Source organism: Rhodamnia argentea, chromosome 7 (genome assembly GCF_020921035.1).
Source record: "Rhodamnia argentea isolate NSW1041297 chromosome 7, ASM2092103v1, whole genome shotgun sequence".
In the NCBI taxonomy this organism is placed as follows: domain Eukaryota; kingdom Viridiplantae; phylum Streptophyta; class Magnoliopsida; order Myrtales; family Myrtaceae; genus Rhodamnia; species Rhodamnia argentea.
Genome location: NC_063156.1, coordinates 25,799,091 through 25,818,637, shown reverse-complemented (window position 1 = coordinate 25,818,637; position 19,547 = coordinate 25,799,091). Strand labels below are relative to the sequence as shown.

General features: G+C 41.9%; 4 protein-coding genes across 5 annotated transcripts in view; all 4 read right to left on the bottom strand.

Annotated features, from left to right (window-relative positions):
• LOC115742407 (probable protein disulfide-isomerase A6) overlaps positions 1-4,247 on the bottom strand; it is a 30,574-nt gene extending 26,327 nt beyond the window's left edge. The window contains exon 1 of the mRNA XM_048281735.1: positions 4,218-4,247. The gene's annotated coding sequence lies outside the window, so the exon portion shown is untranslated. The remainder of the gene's footprint in view (positions 1-4,217) is intronic.
• On the bottom strand, positions 1,793-4,629 carry LOC115742406. Its single transcript, XM_030676675.2, has 3 exons — positions 4,265-4,629; positions 3,594-4,000; positions 1,793-3,246 (listed from the first exon to the last, which is right to left on the bottom strand). The coding sequence occupies exons 1-3, from the start codon at positions 4,385-4,387 to the stop codon at positions 1,992-1,994; spliced, it is 1,785 nt and encodes a 594-aa protein (XP_030532535.2). The 5' UTR covers positions 4,388-4,629; the 3' UTR covers positions 1,793-1,991.
• Positions 4,630-13,017: 8,388 nt separating this feature from the next.
• LOC115742569 lies at positions 13,018-13,716 on the bottom strand. The gene has a single exon (XM_030676958.2). The coding sequence runs from the start codon at positions 13,714-13,716 to the stop codon at positions 13,018-13,020; it is 699 nt and encodes a 232-aa protein (XP_030532818.2).
• A 2,047-nt stretch (positions 13,717-15,763) lies between these two features.
• On the bottom strand, positions 15,764-19,371 carry LOC115742412 (GTP-binding protein SAR1A-like). 2 transcript variants are annotated; one of them, XM_030676682.2, is made up of 4 exons: positions 19,069-19,371; positions 18,657-18,788; positions 15,998-16,355; positions 15,764-15,948 (listed from the first exon to the last, which is right to left on the bottom strand). In XM_030676682.2, exons 1-3 carry the CDS (start codon positions 19,195-19,197, stop codon positions 16,035-16,037), a joined length of 582 nt encoding a protein of 193 aa, XP_030532542.1. In that variant the 5' UTR covers positions 19,198-19,371; the 3' UTR covers positions 15,764-15,948; positions 15,998-16,034. The 2 variants fall into 2 exon arrangements, with proteins under 2 accessions (XP_030532542.1, XP_048137695.1); XM_048281738.1 differs by having other exon boundaries at positions 15,764-16,355.
• Positions 19,372-19,547: the final 176 nt, after the last annotated feature.

The window sequence follows — 19,547 nt, the reverse complement described above, 5'->3', positions numbered from 1 at the left end:
CTGTAATCCTGCAGCTTTAGCTGCATTAACCTTTGAAATGATCATTTATCTCCACGCATTTCTTGTGCTTGGATTGACTATCCATGTTTGTTTCTCTAAGGCAAGGATCTATTGATAGTACCAATTTTTTTTTTTTTGGTCGGATATAGTACCGGTTAATAAGTTGGAAAAATGCCGTAGTAGGATGCAATTTGAGAAAGTTGGAAAATGAAGAAAAGTTGTTGGAATTAGCAACTCTTTTGATAAAAAGTCACAAGATAGAAATTACTCGTCCTTTTAGTTCTTCACCTCATGTTTCTTTTCCAACGTCATTCTTTTCCTCAGGCGTCAGTAGGTGCTGATTGATAGAACCACGAGTTCATAGGTTACAAGATAAATCCATGGCTAAGAAGCTTGTCCTTCACGGCACATATTCTTTGCCTCAAGTCCTCAGTCCTCCACACAGGAGCCGGTTTTGGTTGCCGACCATTATGTATTAATGTTGTGGAAAAGCAAACCGATCCAGGAAACAACCTAAAGTTAGTCTGCACTTGACTTGCAAATGTTTCGCTCAGAGGTGCTCGGTCAGTCTTGTGAGCAAACGCTGTTCTGGACACCCGTCAAGAAATCGAACGCTTGCTGAAGCCACATGTCCCTCTCCACTGCCTCCAAACAGAATGTCTTCTATAATCGTGTTCTCATTTCCTCATCTGCATTTGCTGTGCGGAGATGAAAGTGTATTCCATTGTCTCCATGCGACTAGCTATGCTTAATTGCTAATGCACAAGTGATGACGATGGTGAACAGATTGGCCTACCCAACCCAAGTGAACCCACCTCTTGTTTTCCTGGAAGAGAATAAAACGTGCTTCAATAATCGAAGAAAGAAAAGGAGAGATTGCTGAATAATGAATACGACGTTTGATCAACTAAGCATTTGATCATCTGGTCAACGTTGAACCGAATAATTAGCTGGGAAGCGTACAAAGCGTACTCTGCCAGAACTAACGTGCACATCCGACCGTCCTCACAAGAAGTGAGATTCCTCTTCCCCTATTAAGACCAATTGGCGCGCTCAACTAGAATATTTGAAAAGTTGCCACGTCACTTTTTTTGCCAAATCTTTGGAACTAAGTTTGTTCTTGTCGGAGTAGCCATCAGTAAATCGAATTCATCTTAATTGACTTGACAACCTCTCCACGACAGTGATGTTAATAAGGGTATGATGAGCCGGGAGCTTACTGTAATCACATACAAGTTTCTTAATTGCACTCGTGATGACTGAACAGTACACCTTCCAATAAAATGTTCTTTGCTAGATGCACCGAGCTCATATGGACTTGGCACATGTGAGCCATTAGATTCGACAGGGATTCATTTGAGACCCACACGATCTGACTGCTCTCGTGCATGTCGCTCCGGATGCCTGCAACAATTACTCAGGACAACAACCAATGTCTACAGTGGCGCCCCACTGGCCACTCTGCGAAGTGAGCTTTTTAGCCATTATCAGGATACGGCAAAGAACGGGAGGTTTGAGCAAGCAAAGCAATAAATTGAAATCTAGAGGAATGTCGGATGTGTTCTGGATGAACAAACCGGGCAAAAAACCAATTAAATGCTGGCAGATTGGACATTGGGGAGAACCCAAACGATGTCACCTTCTTCTGCAATCTTCCTGCCACCACACTGACAATGATCTCCATCAGAGCAGCGACCATTTATACTGGTTGCTTTACATTCAGACAGTAATGACCATTGAATGACCTACCATACCATCCGCTTGAATCAGTAAATGAAACTAACAAACGACATTAAAGACGAGAGGAGAAGGGAAGTGGATAGTATTGAATGATGAACATCTCTGTACAGGTGGATTAAAAGAAAGAAAGAGGAAGGTGCAAAATTTTCCGGGAGTCCTATGCTGCCCCATTTGTACCAAGAAATTTTGAACCAGAATTGCCCGGTGGGCGACATCGATAGAACTATATATAAGCTATTATTGTAACATAATCAGCAGCTCAATGCGGCATATTTCACTGGTAGTGGACGGTTAAACCCGACCTTAGATAACAAACTTCCCACCGCAGCCAGGTCACGGCAAAACACTCCTTGATACACTGATTCATCGGTAGATGTTTTTGCATTGGCACGGCTCGAGTCGATCGTTACTGGGGCAGGATTGTCTAATGGTGTTGGGATGGTGATTGTGTTGGGTTTTGTCTCTGGTTTGGCTTCATGGCATTGTTTTGCTTGAATTGATGCCTGCTCTGATTGCAGTGCAGCTGTAATCTTCTTTCTCTGTTTCTCCGCCTCTTCCTCTTCTGTGATCGTAGCCTTAACACTGGCATAACCCTTCTGAAGCAGTCTATACAGCAACACAGCTGAGACCTTTGCTCGGTCCTTGACTGAATCAAGATTGGAATCATCAGCAAACTCGCACCGGTCCAAGAAATCAATAGCCCTATCAGGCTTGTGTCTCAGAGAAAGCAACAAATACGCTCTCTCCAGTTCAGACCTCGAACAACCCCGCCTTAACCCAATCAAAGAATAGTAGTCTACATTTCCAGTCTCCCCTGAAGCTACCCTTAGCTTCAACTCTTGCATTTTTGTTGTAAGAAGACACAGCTTGCCAGGAATTTCGGCATAACTCACATTGTAATGTTTCCAAGCAGGGCCTGGGAGTCTCCTGTTGCGCAGGATTGTATTGTATAGAAGTTTCAAGTGTTCCAGGTCATGCAGACAATCTGGTAAGCACCTTATTGCTTCTAGCAGCGAAGCTCTGGTGTCCAGGGCTTGAATGCAAGTGTTGTCAAGTGCAAGTGTCCGATTACAATCAGCAATGGATTCCGCAATCCTTCCAGCCGAGCGGTAAGCAGAGGCGCGGTACAGGTAGCATTGAGCAAGGAATCCCTGAGGAGCCCCATACTTTCCATCGACGATCTTGGTAAAGTGTCGTATGGCCTCAGAGTAGAGGCCAGCATTGAGAGCCGCAAGAGCAGCTGCACGGCGGCGAAGGAGGAATTTCACGCGGCTCAGGAGTTGGTTGATGGAGTCTAGTGCCGATTCAGTCGGATGCGGGTTGGCCTTTTTTGCGGCAATTGTTTCACTAAAGCTTGGCAAATCAGGAAAAGAGAAGCTGTCATCGGACCAGCACACGCTCTCACGTCGTAATGCATCAGTAGCCAAGCGTTTTCCTGTTTGTAGAAGTACCAGAGAGTCCTCCATCAGGCCCAAATGGCAGCATGCCTTACCCAGAACCAAGTACCTGCATAAGATTGAGTGTATAAAAACTGTAAGCCACTAGTGATAAAGCACCATCAAACAAGTAAAGTGAATCTAACTCCAAAGTCCAAACATTGATTGTTCAGGACGATCAAATAAACTGGTCAATGTTATTCAAAGCTCTCTCCAAAAGTTAGCAATAGCATTTTAAACTCGAAAGAACCCGGTCATTACATCGATCCAACTTACCATATCATCAATCCAAAACAACAGGAAAAAGTGAATTTTTACTACAACGATAATAGGTTTGTCGATACGATAATCTCAGACCACCACTCCAGACGACCACAACTGTGATGAAAATGAAATGAAACAAGCAAAGACCAGTACCTCCATTGACCTTCCGTGTCGCAACTTTTTCCCAGCCCAGCCATGACTTTCTTCTTCAAATCCGAGACGGAGAAGCACTTGAAGCTCGGATCTTGACTCGACGAATCGGAAGAGCTGGAGAGGAGCTTGGCTTGCTCCTTGGACAGCTGTTGAGAGGAGCCATCAGACGCAACGGAACCGGAGTCGTCGCTCGCCATCTTGAGACTCGGAATGTAGTCCTGAAGCATATCGGCGACGTCTTTGAAGCGCCTAAGGAAGAGCAGCGATCTCGCCTTGAGCTCGAGAGCGACCTCGAAGCGCGGCGACAGAGCCAATGCCGAATCCAAGAGGCTTATCGCCGAAGCAACCTCGCTCCTCTCTCGAGTCGCCATGAGGTTTCTAGCATCTCTAATGCACTTATCCAAAACCTACAGGAATAAAAACAGAACAAGAACCAAAAAAAAAAGAAATCAAACACGCACCTCGACATAATCATCGCGACTCTTCAACTAGCGAAGCAGCGAAATGCGCGATTCGAAATCGGAGCGAGAAAAACGCAACTGTCTAATACTTGGAAACTTAGAAAATCCTAGCAACGCGTCGCGCGAATCGCCACAATCGAAGAGCATTCACACTGAGAGAGAGAGAGAGAGAGAGAGAGAGAGAGAGAACGGGATCGATCGTCTGATTACCTTCCGGTTGGTGAGCCACCAGTGCTTCTTCTCGCCGCCGCCGCCCAAGCAAGGAGAAGCGGCCATGAGCGTCGCTCTACTAGCTCCGCCTCTGCACGAGGTGTGGGCGGAGCGATCGACCATGGGGAGGAATGCCGACTCCACCTCGCCGATCGACGCACTCTCTCAAGAACCCATGCACAAGCACGAGCACGAGCACGAGCACGAGCACTTCGTCTCCATTGCTGTTATAAGGAGCAGAGGACTAACAAACGAGCAGGTTTCGAACATCAATGAGGGAGTGAAATGGCAATGTGGAGAGAGGGGAGGAGAGAGAAAGTGCCAGCTTTGATCTCAGAGCCTCAGGTCAGACAAGAGAGAGAGAGAGAGAGAGAGAGTCATCTTTTTGAGCGATCCTGCAACTTCATAGCTGGCAAGACACCATAGATTCTCTCTCTCTCTCTCTAGAAAACACGCTGGGGTGTGCCGGTTTATACGTGGCTCGATGGTAAAACGTGGTTTGGGGAGGGGGTGACCGGGAATAGCCGGTGAGGTGAGGGGTGGTATTATTGCCCGGACGTGACGCGACCGGTGGCGCGTCACGGGTTCTCTCGCGGGCGGGGGCCTGAAAAAGTTCGACCCACGAGACACAGTCCGTAGGCCGCGAAATTTCGCCAAAAAAGTCAAAAAGTCGGGGGTAGTTGTTGTCGCTTGTAATTGCAAATCAAACCTTTTTTTTTAAATAACATAAACAATCTTTAAATTTTAATTCAATATATAACGTGATCTTTAAATTTTTAATTTGGCTAATATACTTTTTGAATTTTAGCTCAATTTACTAATGTGATCCCTAAATTTTTAAAATATGTTTAATTTAGTCCATGAGCTATAAGAAAATATCTAACGTTATCCATAAACTTGAATTAATGGAAAAACTACATACGATTTATGGATTAAATTGAATTTGTTTTAAAAATTTATGGACCATATTGGTTAAATCAAATTTTACGGACCTTATTACATGTCGGGCAAAAATTTATAATGGTCAAATTAAAAGTTTAAGGATCACATTATATATTAAGTCAAAGTTTAAAGATCATTACAATACGACGTTAATGCATGTAAACAAGTATACATGTGCCCACTCTCACGTTCATATGGAATATTTTAGTATAACCCAAAATCCAAAGGTGACATTTACGTAGTTGACCTTATTGCCGTTGTGGGGATGGCTGCAATTACGGGTCAACGGCCGCCATAAAGAGATAAAAAGAGATCATAGAGAGCGATAACGTATTCGGAACATCGTATCTCCAAATTCTTTTATCGTATTTTTCTCAACATCAAGCTAAACAAAGTGGCGGTTTAATCAAACATACCCTCGTGTTTTGTTGTAACTGAACACCAGCCATCTTCACAACCGCATTTCACTAGTACAGGGGCACCACGAAGGACGATTCAAAGTTCAAACAATCCAGGGCTCGTCCGAAATCCCACGGCTGACCCCCGACTAGCCACATGGCAAGTGAAAACCCACTCTCAAAAACAATAAGCATGTCTTCGTGAATCGGAAAACCACATCAACGAATCACCGTATACCAACGTGAGGGAAAATTCTAAATAAGGACTTGAAGTAGACTTTATTTCAAATAAGGCCATGAAATGCCCTAATTGTTTCAAAAAACGACTGACCAAGGACGTTTTTGTAATTTTTATTTATTTACTTTTTCTTTTTGTCCCTTCCTTCTTGTTGGTGGCCGGTCTCATATGATGGCCGGCCACGGACGATGTGAAGTGAGGGCTACCCTATGTTCGCCTAGGTGAGGCCCTCATTGGCCTCGAGGGTAGCCTCGCCTAGGCAAGGCAAGGCCGGAACATCGCTTGAGATCGGTCACCGATAAGAAGGGATAGAGAAAAAAAAATGAAAAAAAAAGATAAATGACGGAAATATCTTTGATTATATCATTCTTTAAAATAATTAAAGTACTTCGGATCTTTATTAAAAAAAAATTGAGAGATTTTCATATCTTCATTTGAAATTTTCTCCCGACGGCGGGGAGACATGGTCATTAAGGGGGAAGGTGTCGCTCACGTTACGGCGTCATTAGAAAAAAAAGAAAAAATCCCCCAGAAGAAAGAGCTCGCGGCTTCGTTATCTTCGCCACCCCACCTTTGGGGGTTTCGGTTTTCGAGCCCGCCCCAAACTCAACCATCCATTAAATGAAAGCGCACATGAATCGGCTTTGGCCCTCGCTACACAAAAGCGTCGTCGTAAAGCCTTTCACGAAACCTCTCTTTCGCGGGCCCCACAAGGCTAATGGTGACGGGACGGGACGGGACCGGGCTGCCTTTCGTAAAGGACAAGGGGGGTTTTCCTTGCCTTGCCATCCTTTGTGGGGGGACAGCCTACGCTTCGCTCGCCGACGTGGCATTCTCTCGTGGTCGGGCCCACGCCGGGGAGCGAGGGGGAAGGAGGGCGGTCTGTACGTCCGAAGGTCGCCACCCGGGACCCTTGGCTCGGGATGAACAAGGAAAGTATGCTGCATTTGCAGTTTTAGCACTTGCATCATCGATCCTTGCATTATGCACCTTCCAATACAACACGACGCTATCTGGTTTTGCATTAGGTTTCGGGAGGGCTCCGGACCAATTTTGATTCTCTTTAAACCCGGTAGTCTACCGAGACCGAGCCTATCACGACCGTTGATGCTGAGAGTTTCAATCGCTTGTAGGCTCGAACATGTGAGTTTCCCCGAATAACGGTGGCCCGCTTTACAAGCAAAGACTCTGCAACACATGTGTTTCAGCACTTGCACACAGCTAAGGGAACGAAGGTTGTAGAAATGGTGGGGGGCCCCTTACTTTGTTCTTCCCTTTTGATGATGAGGGCTCTCGTTCTCGATCATCATGCAGCACACAAGTTCAGAGGGTCCACTTTGTTCTTGCCATGGCCTCTTAGGAACAACCTCTTACAACACAGCTCCGTTTCTTTCTCTCTCAAAAGCACTGTTGCAGATTCCTGTATTCATGTGGGAGATGGAAACTTTATTCGCTTTGATCTCCATCCTCACCACATATGAGGTTTCGTTCCTGCTGAAATTATTCTTTCCTGCTTTAACTCTTCACCTTTTTGCATGGGAAAAGGGGAAAAAAGAAAGTTAACGAAAAACTAAAGTTGAGCTGTGAGAGATTCTTATGTGGATAGCATTTTGCAGTCATGTGCCTCTTAGCTTTTGAACTGTAGTTCCAAAAGATAATAACCTATGATGTACATTCAATACGACAAGATCGTGAATAATACCGAGTTTCGCGCTCATCCATGTCGTTCCGAGACACGGCGGCTGGAAATTGGACTCGCTCGAATGTACATTGATGCGTGGTTCGTTTCGCTTCGCTGAGCCAACGCGAATCTCACTTCTTTTTGTTGTTGTTGATGGTGATAACAGAGGGCCAAAGGATAAGGATTTGATATCATGAAGACACCAATTCAATTGGGTCACTTTGAAAATTTTTTTTTTTTTAATTTTCAGGAAAGAAGATGGACAATTTACAATAATTTGTAGGAATCTCTGGACTGCACAAAGACACATGCAATGTCTGAGCCTCCTGGGATGTAGGAATGGACCATTTTCTGTTTTTCCCACAGGCTCATCACCACCTCCATCATCATCTCCCACTTATCCAAAAGGGCGAATAATACAGACCCTCTCATTGGTAGACAAGAGTCGATACGAAACCTATGATTGATGCTATTCTTCTAGTTGGCTCAACTCCTATTTTGTTCCCATGCCATGATTGTCAAAAATAATTGTACAATTGTACATTTGGGCAGGCCACTTTGATGACTTTTGGAGCATCAAATTAGATTTTTTTCTCGGGTAGAACAAGGTTTTCGGCTTGAGGGGTCATCAGAACACTTTCGCTCGTCATTTCTTCCAAAGATGAGAAGTGTTATTACGATCTCGATCTCTTACTATATGCTAAATCGGTTTCCGGTTTGCGAATGCATTACGCGCCTTTTTCGAAGGAGCGCGCAAGATAATGGTAGGGGCTTGTGATAAAAGGTAAAAACTATATTGTGAGGCTGCTCATCATCAATGAATCGAAGATGAATTTCTCAACTCGTATCGAAAAGAAAATGAAGTATAATGGGTTGGGATTTTTGACACTTTCCGTGTATTTCAAGAGCTTTTCCGACTTGGGTACCACTTGCTGATAGTTAGCCGTACGTTTATGCCTACAATTTTGTTTCTCAAGATAAAGCAAGATTAATTGTGTTGGATTAACTACACATTCAGGAGTCACAAAAAAATAAAAAGAGAGAGAGAGAGAGTAGGAAATCAAATAATGGTTACCGCTGACTTTATCCTCATTTATGAGCTGGTCACTTGGATTAGCATAATGAATCTGGCTTAGTTGGTAGGAGACATCCTTCATTCTAGTCCTACATTTAAGCTGTTATGAGGGTTCAAATCATCTAATATTAACATGCCTATGCCTTAGAAAGTGACTGAAGGCCATAACCTACGCAAGAGAATATACAGCAATGCTCACAAACTTCTTGACCACATCCCTACCCCATGAATTTAATGATAAAATGAAAACCAGAATCTTATACAAGGTTTTGCCTGCATTACCCCAAATTCTATTTTTTAATTTTTACAAATTATAGCCCTTATGAATTTGCACTCAAATTTGCCAGGGTGGCTGATAGGCTCATAGCACCAAATGAGATAAAATTTAAAAAAAAAAATTGGAATTATCATCATCAGCATTGCATAATTGCATTACTAAACTTGGCACAATTAGAGATGATGCTCAGCTTGGGATTTGAAATATTCTATTAAAAACCAAGTGATGTTTACTTCAAGGGGAGCAGTTTGGGCTGTGAAATCCCAAAGATTCCATATTGAATCTTCAAAGTTCAACTTGTAATAAAGAATGACATAAAACGACATTTTCATCTTGTGGAATTCCAAGGTTACAGGCCAACCATCTGGTGCTTTATCTTATCCCCCATTGGAGTTCTCCCGAGAAAGCCTCTGCAACGCTCAGGAGGACAGAGGAGCTGGTATGCGCACGTGCCATGCATGCCGAGGCACGTGGGTTGCTGATCCGGTTTGAGAGCTAGATAGCACTAGGCTTTATGGCTCCCAATTGGTCCCCCAGAGGGATCCAGCTTGTTTGAGCTGGTTATGAATTGAAGGTTGGATTTGACGTAGGCAAACGTTGTCGTTGATGCAACCATCAGTCTAATGGAATAGAAGTATACTACATTTGTGCTGACTTGACTTTTAAATTGTTCATATTTTTGGGGAAAAAAAATGAGATTCTATCACGGGATAGATCGTGTGATTTGATATCGAACCCCTACACACTTTCGGTATTACTTCGTTTCCTTATTTTTCCTTTTCAAGTTATCTGTTCGATGCATTTATTATCACAACATGACTATTCGAATGTCCAACCAAAATCTTAAATTAATAAATGGAGGAAGACCACATGGATATAAAAAACATGTAAATAAGGGTGGACATGCACGTGAAAGGGGGAGATCTTTGTTCTAATATCATGTTAGAAAGTCCAAATTCAAAAGCTTAAGCCAATTGGATAGAGAGATAAAGATTAAGTCAATATTATTGTCTAGCAATGGGACATATTCCAACAATAACATGTTTTCTCTTGAAATTTATGTTGTCTAACATAGTAGAATTTCTTTGACAAAAAAAAAAAATATATCATACAATTTCTATTGGTGAATGTTATTGGTGTTAAGATTCGGCACACAATTAAATTGAATGTAAAACCTAAAGTAAGAAGGAAAAATCGAGACACGATTTTTTATCCTTATTCACACTTAAACTATGACTACGGCCGGCAGATGATTCCACTATATATAGTATAGTTATTCATGAGCTTAAGTTCAAACTATCAATGAAAAAATATGAACTTAAATCGTAAAAACTTTGGTGCTTTCTTATCGCATGAGAGTATGAACCACATCCCAACAATTAGAGGGTAATAACAAGGGAGAAATATAACGTGATTTCAATTAACTCTAATCATCTTTCATTCTTTTCGCCTTCCTTTTTCCCTTTCTAGCCAGGTGATTATCTTTCTTATGATTTAGTGAGAGTTACACGAATAAGAAGATACGACAACACTAGAAATGTAATCATATTGTTAAAATAAAGTGCTTTGTAAAGAGAGAAAAAGAATCACCCCGCACATTACAAATTAAGCTCCACATAAGATTTTGCTCTGGAAAATATATAAAAGAAACTCGTTATGGAACTATATATAATTTAAATTTTTTCAAAGGAGGCGGTGAATGCCCTCGAAAAAGCCAATATCGCTATTTCTCTAGATGCTGCTAAGCTATTCCCTTTTTTTTTTTCCGAAGTTTCGACCAAATTAAAAAAAAAATAATTGTGAAATAATTCCACCACCACCAAAAGCCTTTTTCTTTCTTTTTACCTTAGCCTTTCTTTCTTCTTGCAATGAAATTCCGTGACGAGACAAAATATAGCAAATTCATAAAAAGTCAACTCTGAGGACGATTATGGACGGTCATGATTAAAAGAAAGATGATTGCTGCTGATCATTCCCACTCATGAAACCTATCAAGAGGCGTAGGAAAGTGCTGGCCCGGTTGATGGTTGAAGAATGTGATTCGCATAATTGCGAAAAAGCTTATCATATCATCACGTGAATATATCTAATGCGATGTTGACTTTCGCCGTGCAAAATCCAACGCAATCCTTGAGTTTTCTTTGCTGTTGAGCTTGACAATTCATCGTTTGGATTTTTATTTTTATTTTTATTTTGGACAATTTATCATTGGAGCCGTACGTACTCGAGTAAAAAGAGAAAAAAAATATCGCTAAAAATTTCAAATTGATATTCCACGACATATTTACACAAATTAATTTTCGTCTCGTAAAAAACTAAATTGAAAAAATTACAAAAAAATAATGTTAAAGATTTTCGGCTAAAATTGGCCGGAATGATTGAATTTGTACAAATACAAAATGTTTATGATTTTTTGGCAATTTTTCTTGGCCATATGCAAAACAGGAGTTTGTTTTGATAAAAGAGAATATATATGTCCAAATCAATGTCGTAGACAAAAAAAAAAAAAAAAAACTTGTAATATGAAGCGCCAAATTTAAATAACTATTCGATGAGCTACATGTATTAAAGCGTCGATTTGTAGTTTGTCCCGTCATTTTGTAAATAAAATAAGACAAAAGAGCTCATCGTGGATGGTTTGATAGTTTGATCCATTTATTTTATAGCCCATCACTCTTCCCTTATTAGGCTAATGAGGCACGAATGCCAATTCGATATGGGCCTAGCGGGTATGGTTTCAACTTGAAAGTCGGTACTTAGGACGAACTTTAGAAACTAATTTAGTGCTTGATGTATCTTAATGGAGCTTACAATCTTAAGTAAATCGTGCCGTTTAAGGCATGAATTTGACTCGGAATTCCGATCTCTAGTGACGCTTAATTGAGTTTATTTGCTCGTGTTCAACTTGCTCAAGTGCAGGGCAATTATACCGTGCCTTCGGCCAAAAAAAAAAACGGATTGAAATCTGTAGTCCTAGCTATTAATTACCACAGCTAATAATGTGTAAAATTATTCTAATTATGTGTAAGTTTGTGTCCACAGATATATTAAAATTTACTTTTACACTAGAGATATGTTCACGTGATCACTTTGCTACATTGGTTGGTAATTTTTTTTTTTTGCTTATTTTGGGAAGATAGTAAAGAAGTCAAGGAGTTAGTAATCACTAACCGGTTGAAATTCATAGTCCTCTTGAAAAATTATTAACGAAACATCAATACATATTTGTGACTCGTAGGGAAAAACTCACATGATCTAGAGATTCATTTACGGCGGAGGTAGCTAGAGGCTTATAGATTCCGAAGCAACATTGATAAATATAGTATTAAAGGCTAGAGCATCTTCATGGGCGTGACATAAATTCGTGGCAAGGTTAAAGCTATACTCATACCACGAGAAAATTACTCAAACGATTTCAAACCTATTGCACGGATGCCAAATCAGTCCTTAACGTTTGCTTAAAGTCTCAATGTATTCTTTCCGGTCAATTTTTGTTGGAAATATCTGACGTAGGAGTTCCAGTTATCACCGGCCGCCCTACGTGGCACACCGCGACGTCAACGATTTCCGGTGAAAATTGACTGGAAGGTCCACGTTGGAATATCGTGGAAAGGTTGAAGACCGAATTGGCAAATTGGAGAAGTTCAAGATAACGAACCCCGGTTTCTCATTTTCTATCAACTCCAACAACTATGAATTTCTAAACATGTTCTTTACTTAACTTTAGACCAACTACAGTGGGAAGACGACAAAAAAGCAGGCAACATTAATCTTTGTATTCAGTATCATTGATCCATCTTCATGACTCGAGAAATCATTGCTTATACTAATCTCAGCAGATGAAGCCAATCGTAATCAAGAAACAACTTATTTACTCTCTTAATATCTTAGTTCAAAGATCACCGGGACTCGAGCATTCTCTCTTAGGACGACTTGCGTGCTCTTTGTAATTACCGATCACACGCGCCGATGCCGACCGTTCGTCGTCGCGTGCTCGAAAAATGCTTCGGAGACGCTCCGATGTTGGCGGGGAAAAGATAAAACATGTGGGCATAATAAGGCGATCAAACTACAAAAAATGGAAACATGATTTGTCTATCATCTGTCGATAATGATGTATCTATTGCGGCATAATTACACAACTAATTGCTTTTTGAATCATTTCCCATGTTGAAACAGGTAGTGGGGGGCTTCACCTCCACTTTCTTCTCCATGATAGCCTCCAAGCTTGGTCTCCAAGCCTTCCCTGAGACCTGCCTGCTCATCATCACCATCCTCATGTCATTGCTGTTCTCCGACATCATCTCCCTAAGCTCCCGCACGTGCGTCCCCCCAGCATGTGCTGCCGCTGCCGCCGCCTCCTCCTCCTCCTCCTTCAACGAGACAGCTCCGCTCAAGGACGATGATCTCCTCCCTCCGCCCGTGTGATCGTCAGTGTCGGCGCACACCCTCGATAGCACCGGCATGAACGCCCCCTTCGGCTTCGAGTTAAAAGGACGCGACCGGAGGGCTGAGTTCGCCATTGAGAGGAAGTGGCGTGATTCCTCGGCCGACAGCGGCGGCAGCTTGTTGCCACGGTGGCCGTGTCCCTGTAGCTTGTTCGTCATGGGGAGCATGACGTAGAGTTTCTTGGCCTCGAGAGTCTGGTCGGCCGGCAGTGCGGTCGGCCGGCGGGACCCCTCGACGGCGGAGCGGAACTCCGCCACCACGTGCCGCGGGTGGTCCAGCATTAGCTCAGCCACCGTCGGCGGGTGCTCGAACTCTCGGGTTGAGCCATCGTATAGGAGGACTATTGAGGCGGGCCTAGGTTGTTGATGGTGGATTGATGCAAAGTTGCCCATGCGAGATGGAAAGAAGAAAAAGAACAGGAAAGATTAGATTTGTCAGTTTAATGTTACAACAGATGAATTATACGGAACATATATATGTGTACAGGAGGTGGTTGTTGGTTGAACAGCTTCAATCATGTGAAGCAACAAAAAAAAAAAAATTTTGTGGGAATTTTGTTAATTAACTTAATGATGATGACAAAATTAGGGTTCGATTGGTTGAGTTGAGCACGCTCCCTTTGGACTTTTGTCTTTTTCAATGCGGTTTTTGAGGGACTTGTTCGTTGAGAATTCAAACATCAATTCGAGAATTCCCCACTAATAAGACATGAGAGCAGCACGACTTTGGATCGAACATCGATGACAGCGAGTCCCTGTGTTCCTGTTCGGATCAGTAATTTGGTACGTTAAACTGATTTTGATGTCTGAACTAGGTAGGGGACAAATCGGAGTTTATTAATTAAATATATTATGGGCAAGAAGAACGTGGAGATAGTTAGGATAAGAGTCATAGATACCACAAAATAGAGAGTAAAGATAGACCTTCGTCGACGGTTTACTTTTAAACTAGGTTACATTTAGTAGAGAATTTCATTATTATATAACAGTAGTTATTCATAAACTCAAACCTAAATTATCAATTATATCTCGAGAGCGCTGCCTTCATAGACTCTCGTCGATAGGATTCGTGCTTCTTTTATCGATGGCGAGTATGAATCACACACCCCAACGAACAAGACCTTCGAAATTCACATGCCAATCACCTTAGTTCTCAAAACATCCATTTGCACTCCAAAGAAAGAAATTCATTAAATGGACAAGCTAACCGTCTACCTTGCCGCGGTTGAATGATGCCCCAAATCGTCATTCGGACAAGACGTTTAATAATTTAAACCCTCGTTGCTTCGCGTAACAATGGGAGCACGGCAGCAGTTAGTTATAGGACAGCGACGGAATGATGGTCATCCATCAATACTAACAATGACGACCGTGGCTCCCTCTAAATACGCATGGAGGATACACTTAAACAGGATTTGTGCAGTTCTCAAAGTTGGAAGATGCTGAGCAATTCCAACAATAAGCAGGTCAGCGAAGATCAGGCCTGCATAAGGGCCTCTTAAGCTCATTCTCAATAGCTTTCATGCCGGGTTGAACTAAGGTCAACTCGATCGGAATTCTCCAAATGCGACACTCCGAACTATACTCAGATCTTGTGATTGCACAAAATGAACTCCACACGGTCATCGTCATTCATCCATAACCGAACTCTCCCACGCATTAACCGCTTAAATATGATCCATTCAGTCATTTTTCATACCGTCCGTAGACCACGTCATCACTATTCCAACTGCAATTTAGGTTTGTGAAGGAGACGCGGCGTAGAGTCAAGGTGGGTCCGTCGATTGCTGTTCCAGAAGGGATTTGGGTCAGATTTAGTACCTCATATATGACTTGTCTGTAGCCCATGGCCAAGTCAAATTCAAGTAACTAGAAATGAAGCTCCACTGAATCACTAATCACAGCCATGCAATACAGTCAAATGGAAAGAACTCGGAACATGGATGGAATCCATTCGACTGGATTGTATGGAAAAAACTCGAAACATGTATGAGATCCTTGGTGTTGAAACCATACATTGGATTTCAAAGGGATAAGGACACAAATGATTTTTAAACTTTGGCTCAAAATGACATTGAACAAATTAAAAATTGAAAAACAATATTGTATATTGAGCTAAAATTCAGAGACCACATTAAAGAAATTAAAAGTTCAAGGACCACATTATGCATTAGGTTAAAGATCGGAGATTCCATTTATGTCATCTTCCCTATCATCATGCCATTATCCGCCTCCAAACATTTAAAAATCAGTAATAGTGTACGTCCTACCAATTATTCTAAGTGAACCAGCAAAGCTTTGCCAGTTAATTGAGAGCAAGACCCAAGGGCAATAGAGATAAATGGAACCCCACAACTTTCATCCAAAGCTAATTGCAGTTCCTCCAGTTAACAAAAGCTACCTGAAAGTATAGTTAATTCCTGCATTGAGACATAACATCATTATAAATGCCGGATCTTCTGGCTTCACTATATGAATTCTAGGAATCTATGGCAAACCTATGGGGAAGCTAAGAATCACAGAACAAGTAACCACAAGCACAGCTGTAAGTGCCAGAGAGAACCAACATTAATTCACCTTCCAGACATATCCATGACAAGGTACATCCAACTAAAAACTGACTTAAGAGTATAACAGGGATGAAAATATTTATGTCATAGTGTGATCAAACTGGGGGTGTTTGAGAACTAGAGCTCTTCATCCAAACTTCCTCACTTGATGTATTGAGAAAGCCACTTGAAACCATCTCCATAACCCATTTTGCGGACGATGCTGCACATGAATACTTCTAGCGGGCGAACATTAGAGTCCGCAAGGTTTACCTTTCCCTTGCCAGTAGTGAAGTTGGTCAGACCAAGGTGATATCGCAGCTCATCCTCCGAGGCAGCATAAGGTATGTCTATCTTATTTCCCAATATGAGAAATGGGACATTGGCTAGGGCTTCATCAGAAAGAAGCGCATCTAGTTCCTTCTTAGATTCTGCAAATCTTTCCTTGTCATAGGCATCCACAAGGTAAACCACAGCATCCACCTGCATAATGCAGAAATTAATCACATAACAAATGCACTGCTACCGTTATGTAAGGAGAAAACAATAAAAGTACACGAGTTCTGACTGATGGAAAGTACATGCGAGTTAAATATCTCAGAGAGACAAGAAAATGATTGTGAGATTGGGAAGTTCTTCCATCTGTATTCTGCGGAAAGTTAGACAAACTTTGCTGTCCCTCCACCAATTTGAAGATTCCAAATCCATCCACAGCATAGAATAAAGAACATTGTCACCCTTGTATTCACTTGAAGGGTAAAATATTCCATGCAAGAGCACATTATATGCTATTGCCTTGCCGCTCAAGTCAAATTCCGAAGTGCGATATCACTTGTGTATACTCCATAACGCGACTAAAATGCCCAGTGACAGAACATTTTCTTACAGCAAGGAAAGCCCATTTATATAGATACACTCTGATCCAATGTAATGCCTCACGAACCACAAGGACCAAGTGAGACACCAGCCAAAACCAAGCTAGGTGAGCCAAACATGATGTTATTTGCACTTGGTGGTCTACAGAAGCAAACGTATGTTGTGCGCCTAATCCAGACATGGACACCAGTTCCATAACCAAGACACTGCTAAAATTTGGGCTAAGGCCTTGCATGAATACACCATCTCAGTCTAGAGAAAAGTGATATTTCAGTCTTCTAATAACTTCTGGTCACTAAATTGGTAAGTTATTCTTCATCCAAACGAGCTTCTAAAGATTCTAAACACATGGCCTAACCACCTATGCACCCATAGTTTCTCTGCAAAGATATTGTCCACTCGTTATCATCTAATCTTGCATCCTTACAATTGGTGCCCACTCCACACAACAGCCATTGCCTTCTGTCCGGTAAAATAGAGAAGATGTTCCCTAGACTGCTAGGATATAGATGTTATCCACCATAAGGTCTAGAAGTGTGGACAACATAAGGGGGGAAATACCTCCAAATGGAAATGTTTTCCCCCCACTTGTGGCATCAAAAACTAAATGACAAGCTTTTGATAAAAACGGGCAGTTTTAGTAACATTAGTACTATGAATACCTTTACGCTTGCCAGAAATATAAGTTGCCATCCTAGGATTCCATTCTTAATACCATGACCAAAATGAACTCCCACTTCTATCAACTCTTCCAAATTGATATTCCAATATCTTCTTGTCATTCCACCCCACCACCCCCCTTTTTAAATCTAAAAAGCGACGAGTTTTCCCTCAACTAAATAATTCAAAAGATTCTCCAAAGAAAATATAGAGATGTCTCCCACATAACTTGTAATATGTGGAAGTATCGACATAATTTCATAGTCATTTGGTCTACATGCCACATGAAGAACATAAACCGGATGACGAAATGGAAAGACCTAGAATGTAGAAAATCATAACATGAGTGATTCGGCAGATTTTGATGCCTATATATCCACTCATGGGATACTATATTATATGATATATATAAGACCCATTTGTTATCTTCATCCAGAAAGCCATATGCTTTGAAAGAAGCTTGTACAATTTGGGAAGGGGTTTTGATTGATGAAAAAAAAAAAAATCACCTCAACCAATATGCCCTTAGACACGGCAATACATAACATAGAAATCACATTTGGAAAGGGTGGACAATGAGCTGGAACAATGGGTGCTGTAGAGAAACTGATTGCAAAAGAGGGACCAATGTGAGCTTTAGAAAACTATAGAAAGCATCATTGAACACGTGTAGAAGGGCCTTCACAACAGCAATACACGGAGAGATGAATTATGCAGAAGGTTAAAACAAGGACAAAATTTGTGATAGGATATACAACCCCAAGCAGAAACTACCATTCAAAGGCACTTCATCTTCTCGCATTAAGAACATCCTCTAAAAAACGTTCAGAAGAAATATACACAAGCACTAACAATATAACCCACAACAACCAGTGTCAATGATGTTCACATTTCACTTCCAAAGGCAGTGGCCCATGGACAATACAAAATTGCAGGTTGTTCGGTCCAAGCATATGAAAAGCAAATACAAGCGACCATCACTTGATGAATGTAACTCAGTAATCAAAGTTGCACCCAACCAAAAAAAGGAGTAGTGCCTGCCAACAGCAAGTCTGGAAACCAAAAGTAGATAAAACAATATTGGAGCATCAACAGAACCAGGCAGTAATGTGGGTTCAGCTCCTACAGCGTAAAAAACTAAGTTGAAGGTAACAATTAAAGCTTATGAGCGGACTGCAGTGCACACACTTCTTAATCAACTGAAGTACCAAAAGTGCAAAACAAATTCTCAACTGGCATCCGGTGTACCTTGGCATAATAGTCTTTCCACACTCGGCGAGCAATCTGATGGCCTCCCAGATCAAACGCTTTGAATTTGATTTTCCCAATACTCAATTCTTCCGAGGTTGGGTACTGGGTGGGCTGGTGCTGAACCAATCTCTAAAATTCAACAATCAAAAGCATCCCATCAATAACTGAGGCGAAAACCAACCTTGTTATTGATATCCAAGACAGCACATCCTAGAGTTAACCTATCATCAGCTCAAGTTACTCGCCTAAAATGACTCCAATCAAAAGACAGCGTCAAACACAAGGACTTCCAGATTAATCACGCGTCGGCAATCAATTCTGCTAAATCAGAGATCATCACAATCATCATTACCAGAGAAAACTCTCAATTACAAATCTGTAGTCGACATAAGAAAGAACGGAAGGGGACCTCATCTTTGAGCATGTGAAGCAACGTGGTCTTCCCGGCATTATCGAGCCCTAGGAACAATATCTTGGCCTCCTTTTGCCAGAGACCGAGCGAGGCCAAGACGCCATAGAACCAATCCACCAGAAACATGGCTCCGACGCTCGCACGGCTTTGGAGGAGAGAGAGAGAGACCAACCAGATCGTCTACCTCGAAGCAGACGCCGATGGATTCACGCCGCCAGATTATAACTCGGCGACGGGATTCATCGATACAAAAATACGACAAATGAAAATTAAATTGCACTGAAATTGGGACCCTAAGAACAGTGACGATGGCGATGCATTTTCTCGGGAGAGAGACAGAAAACAATTATAGTGGGCCGCAATGGGCCGATGGGCCCATAGTAGCGATTGGGCTTTGACTTTCGTTGACTTTTCCCCGGCCCATGCCAGTTCTGACCGCGGAGGAGAAAAGGATGATGATTATCTATCGGAGAATG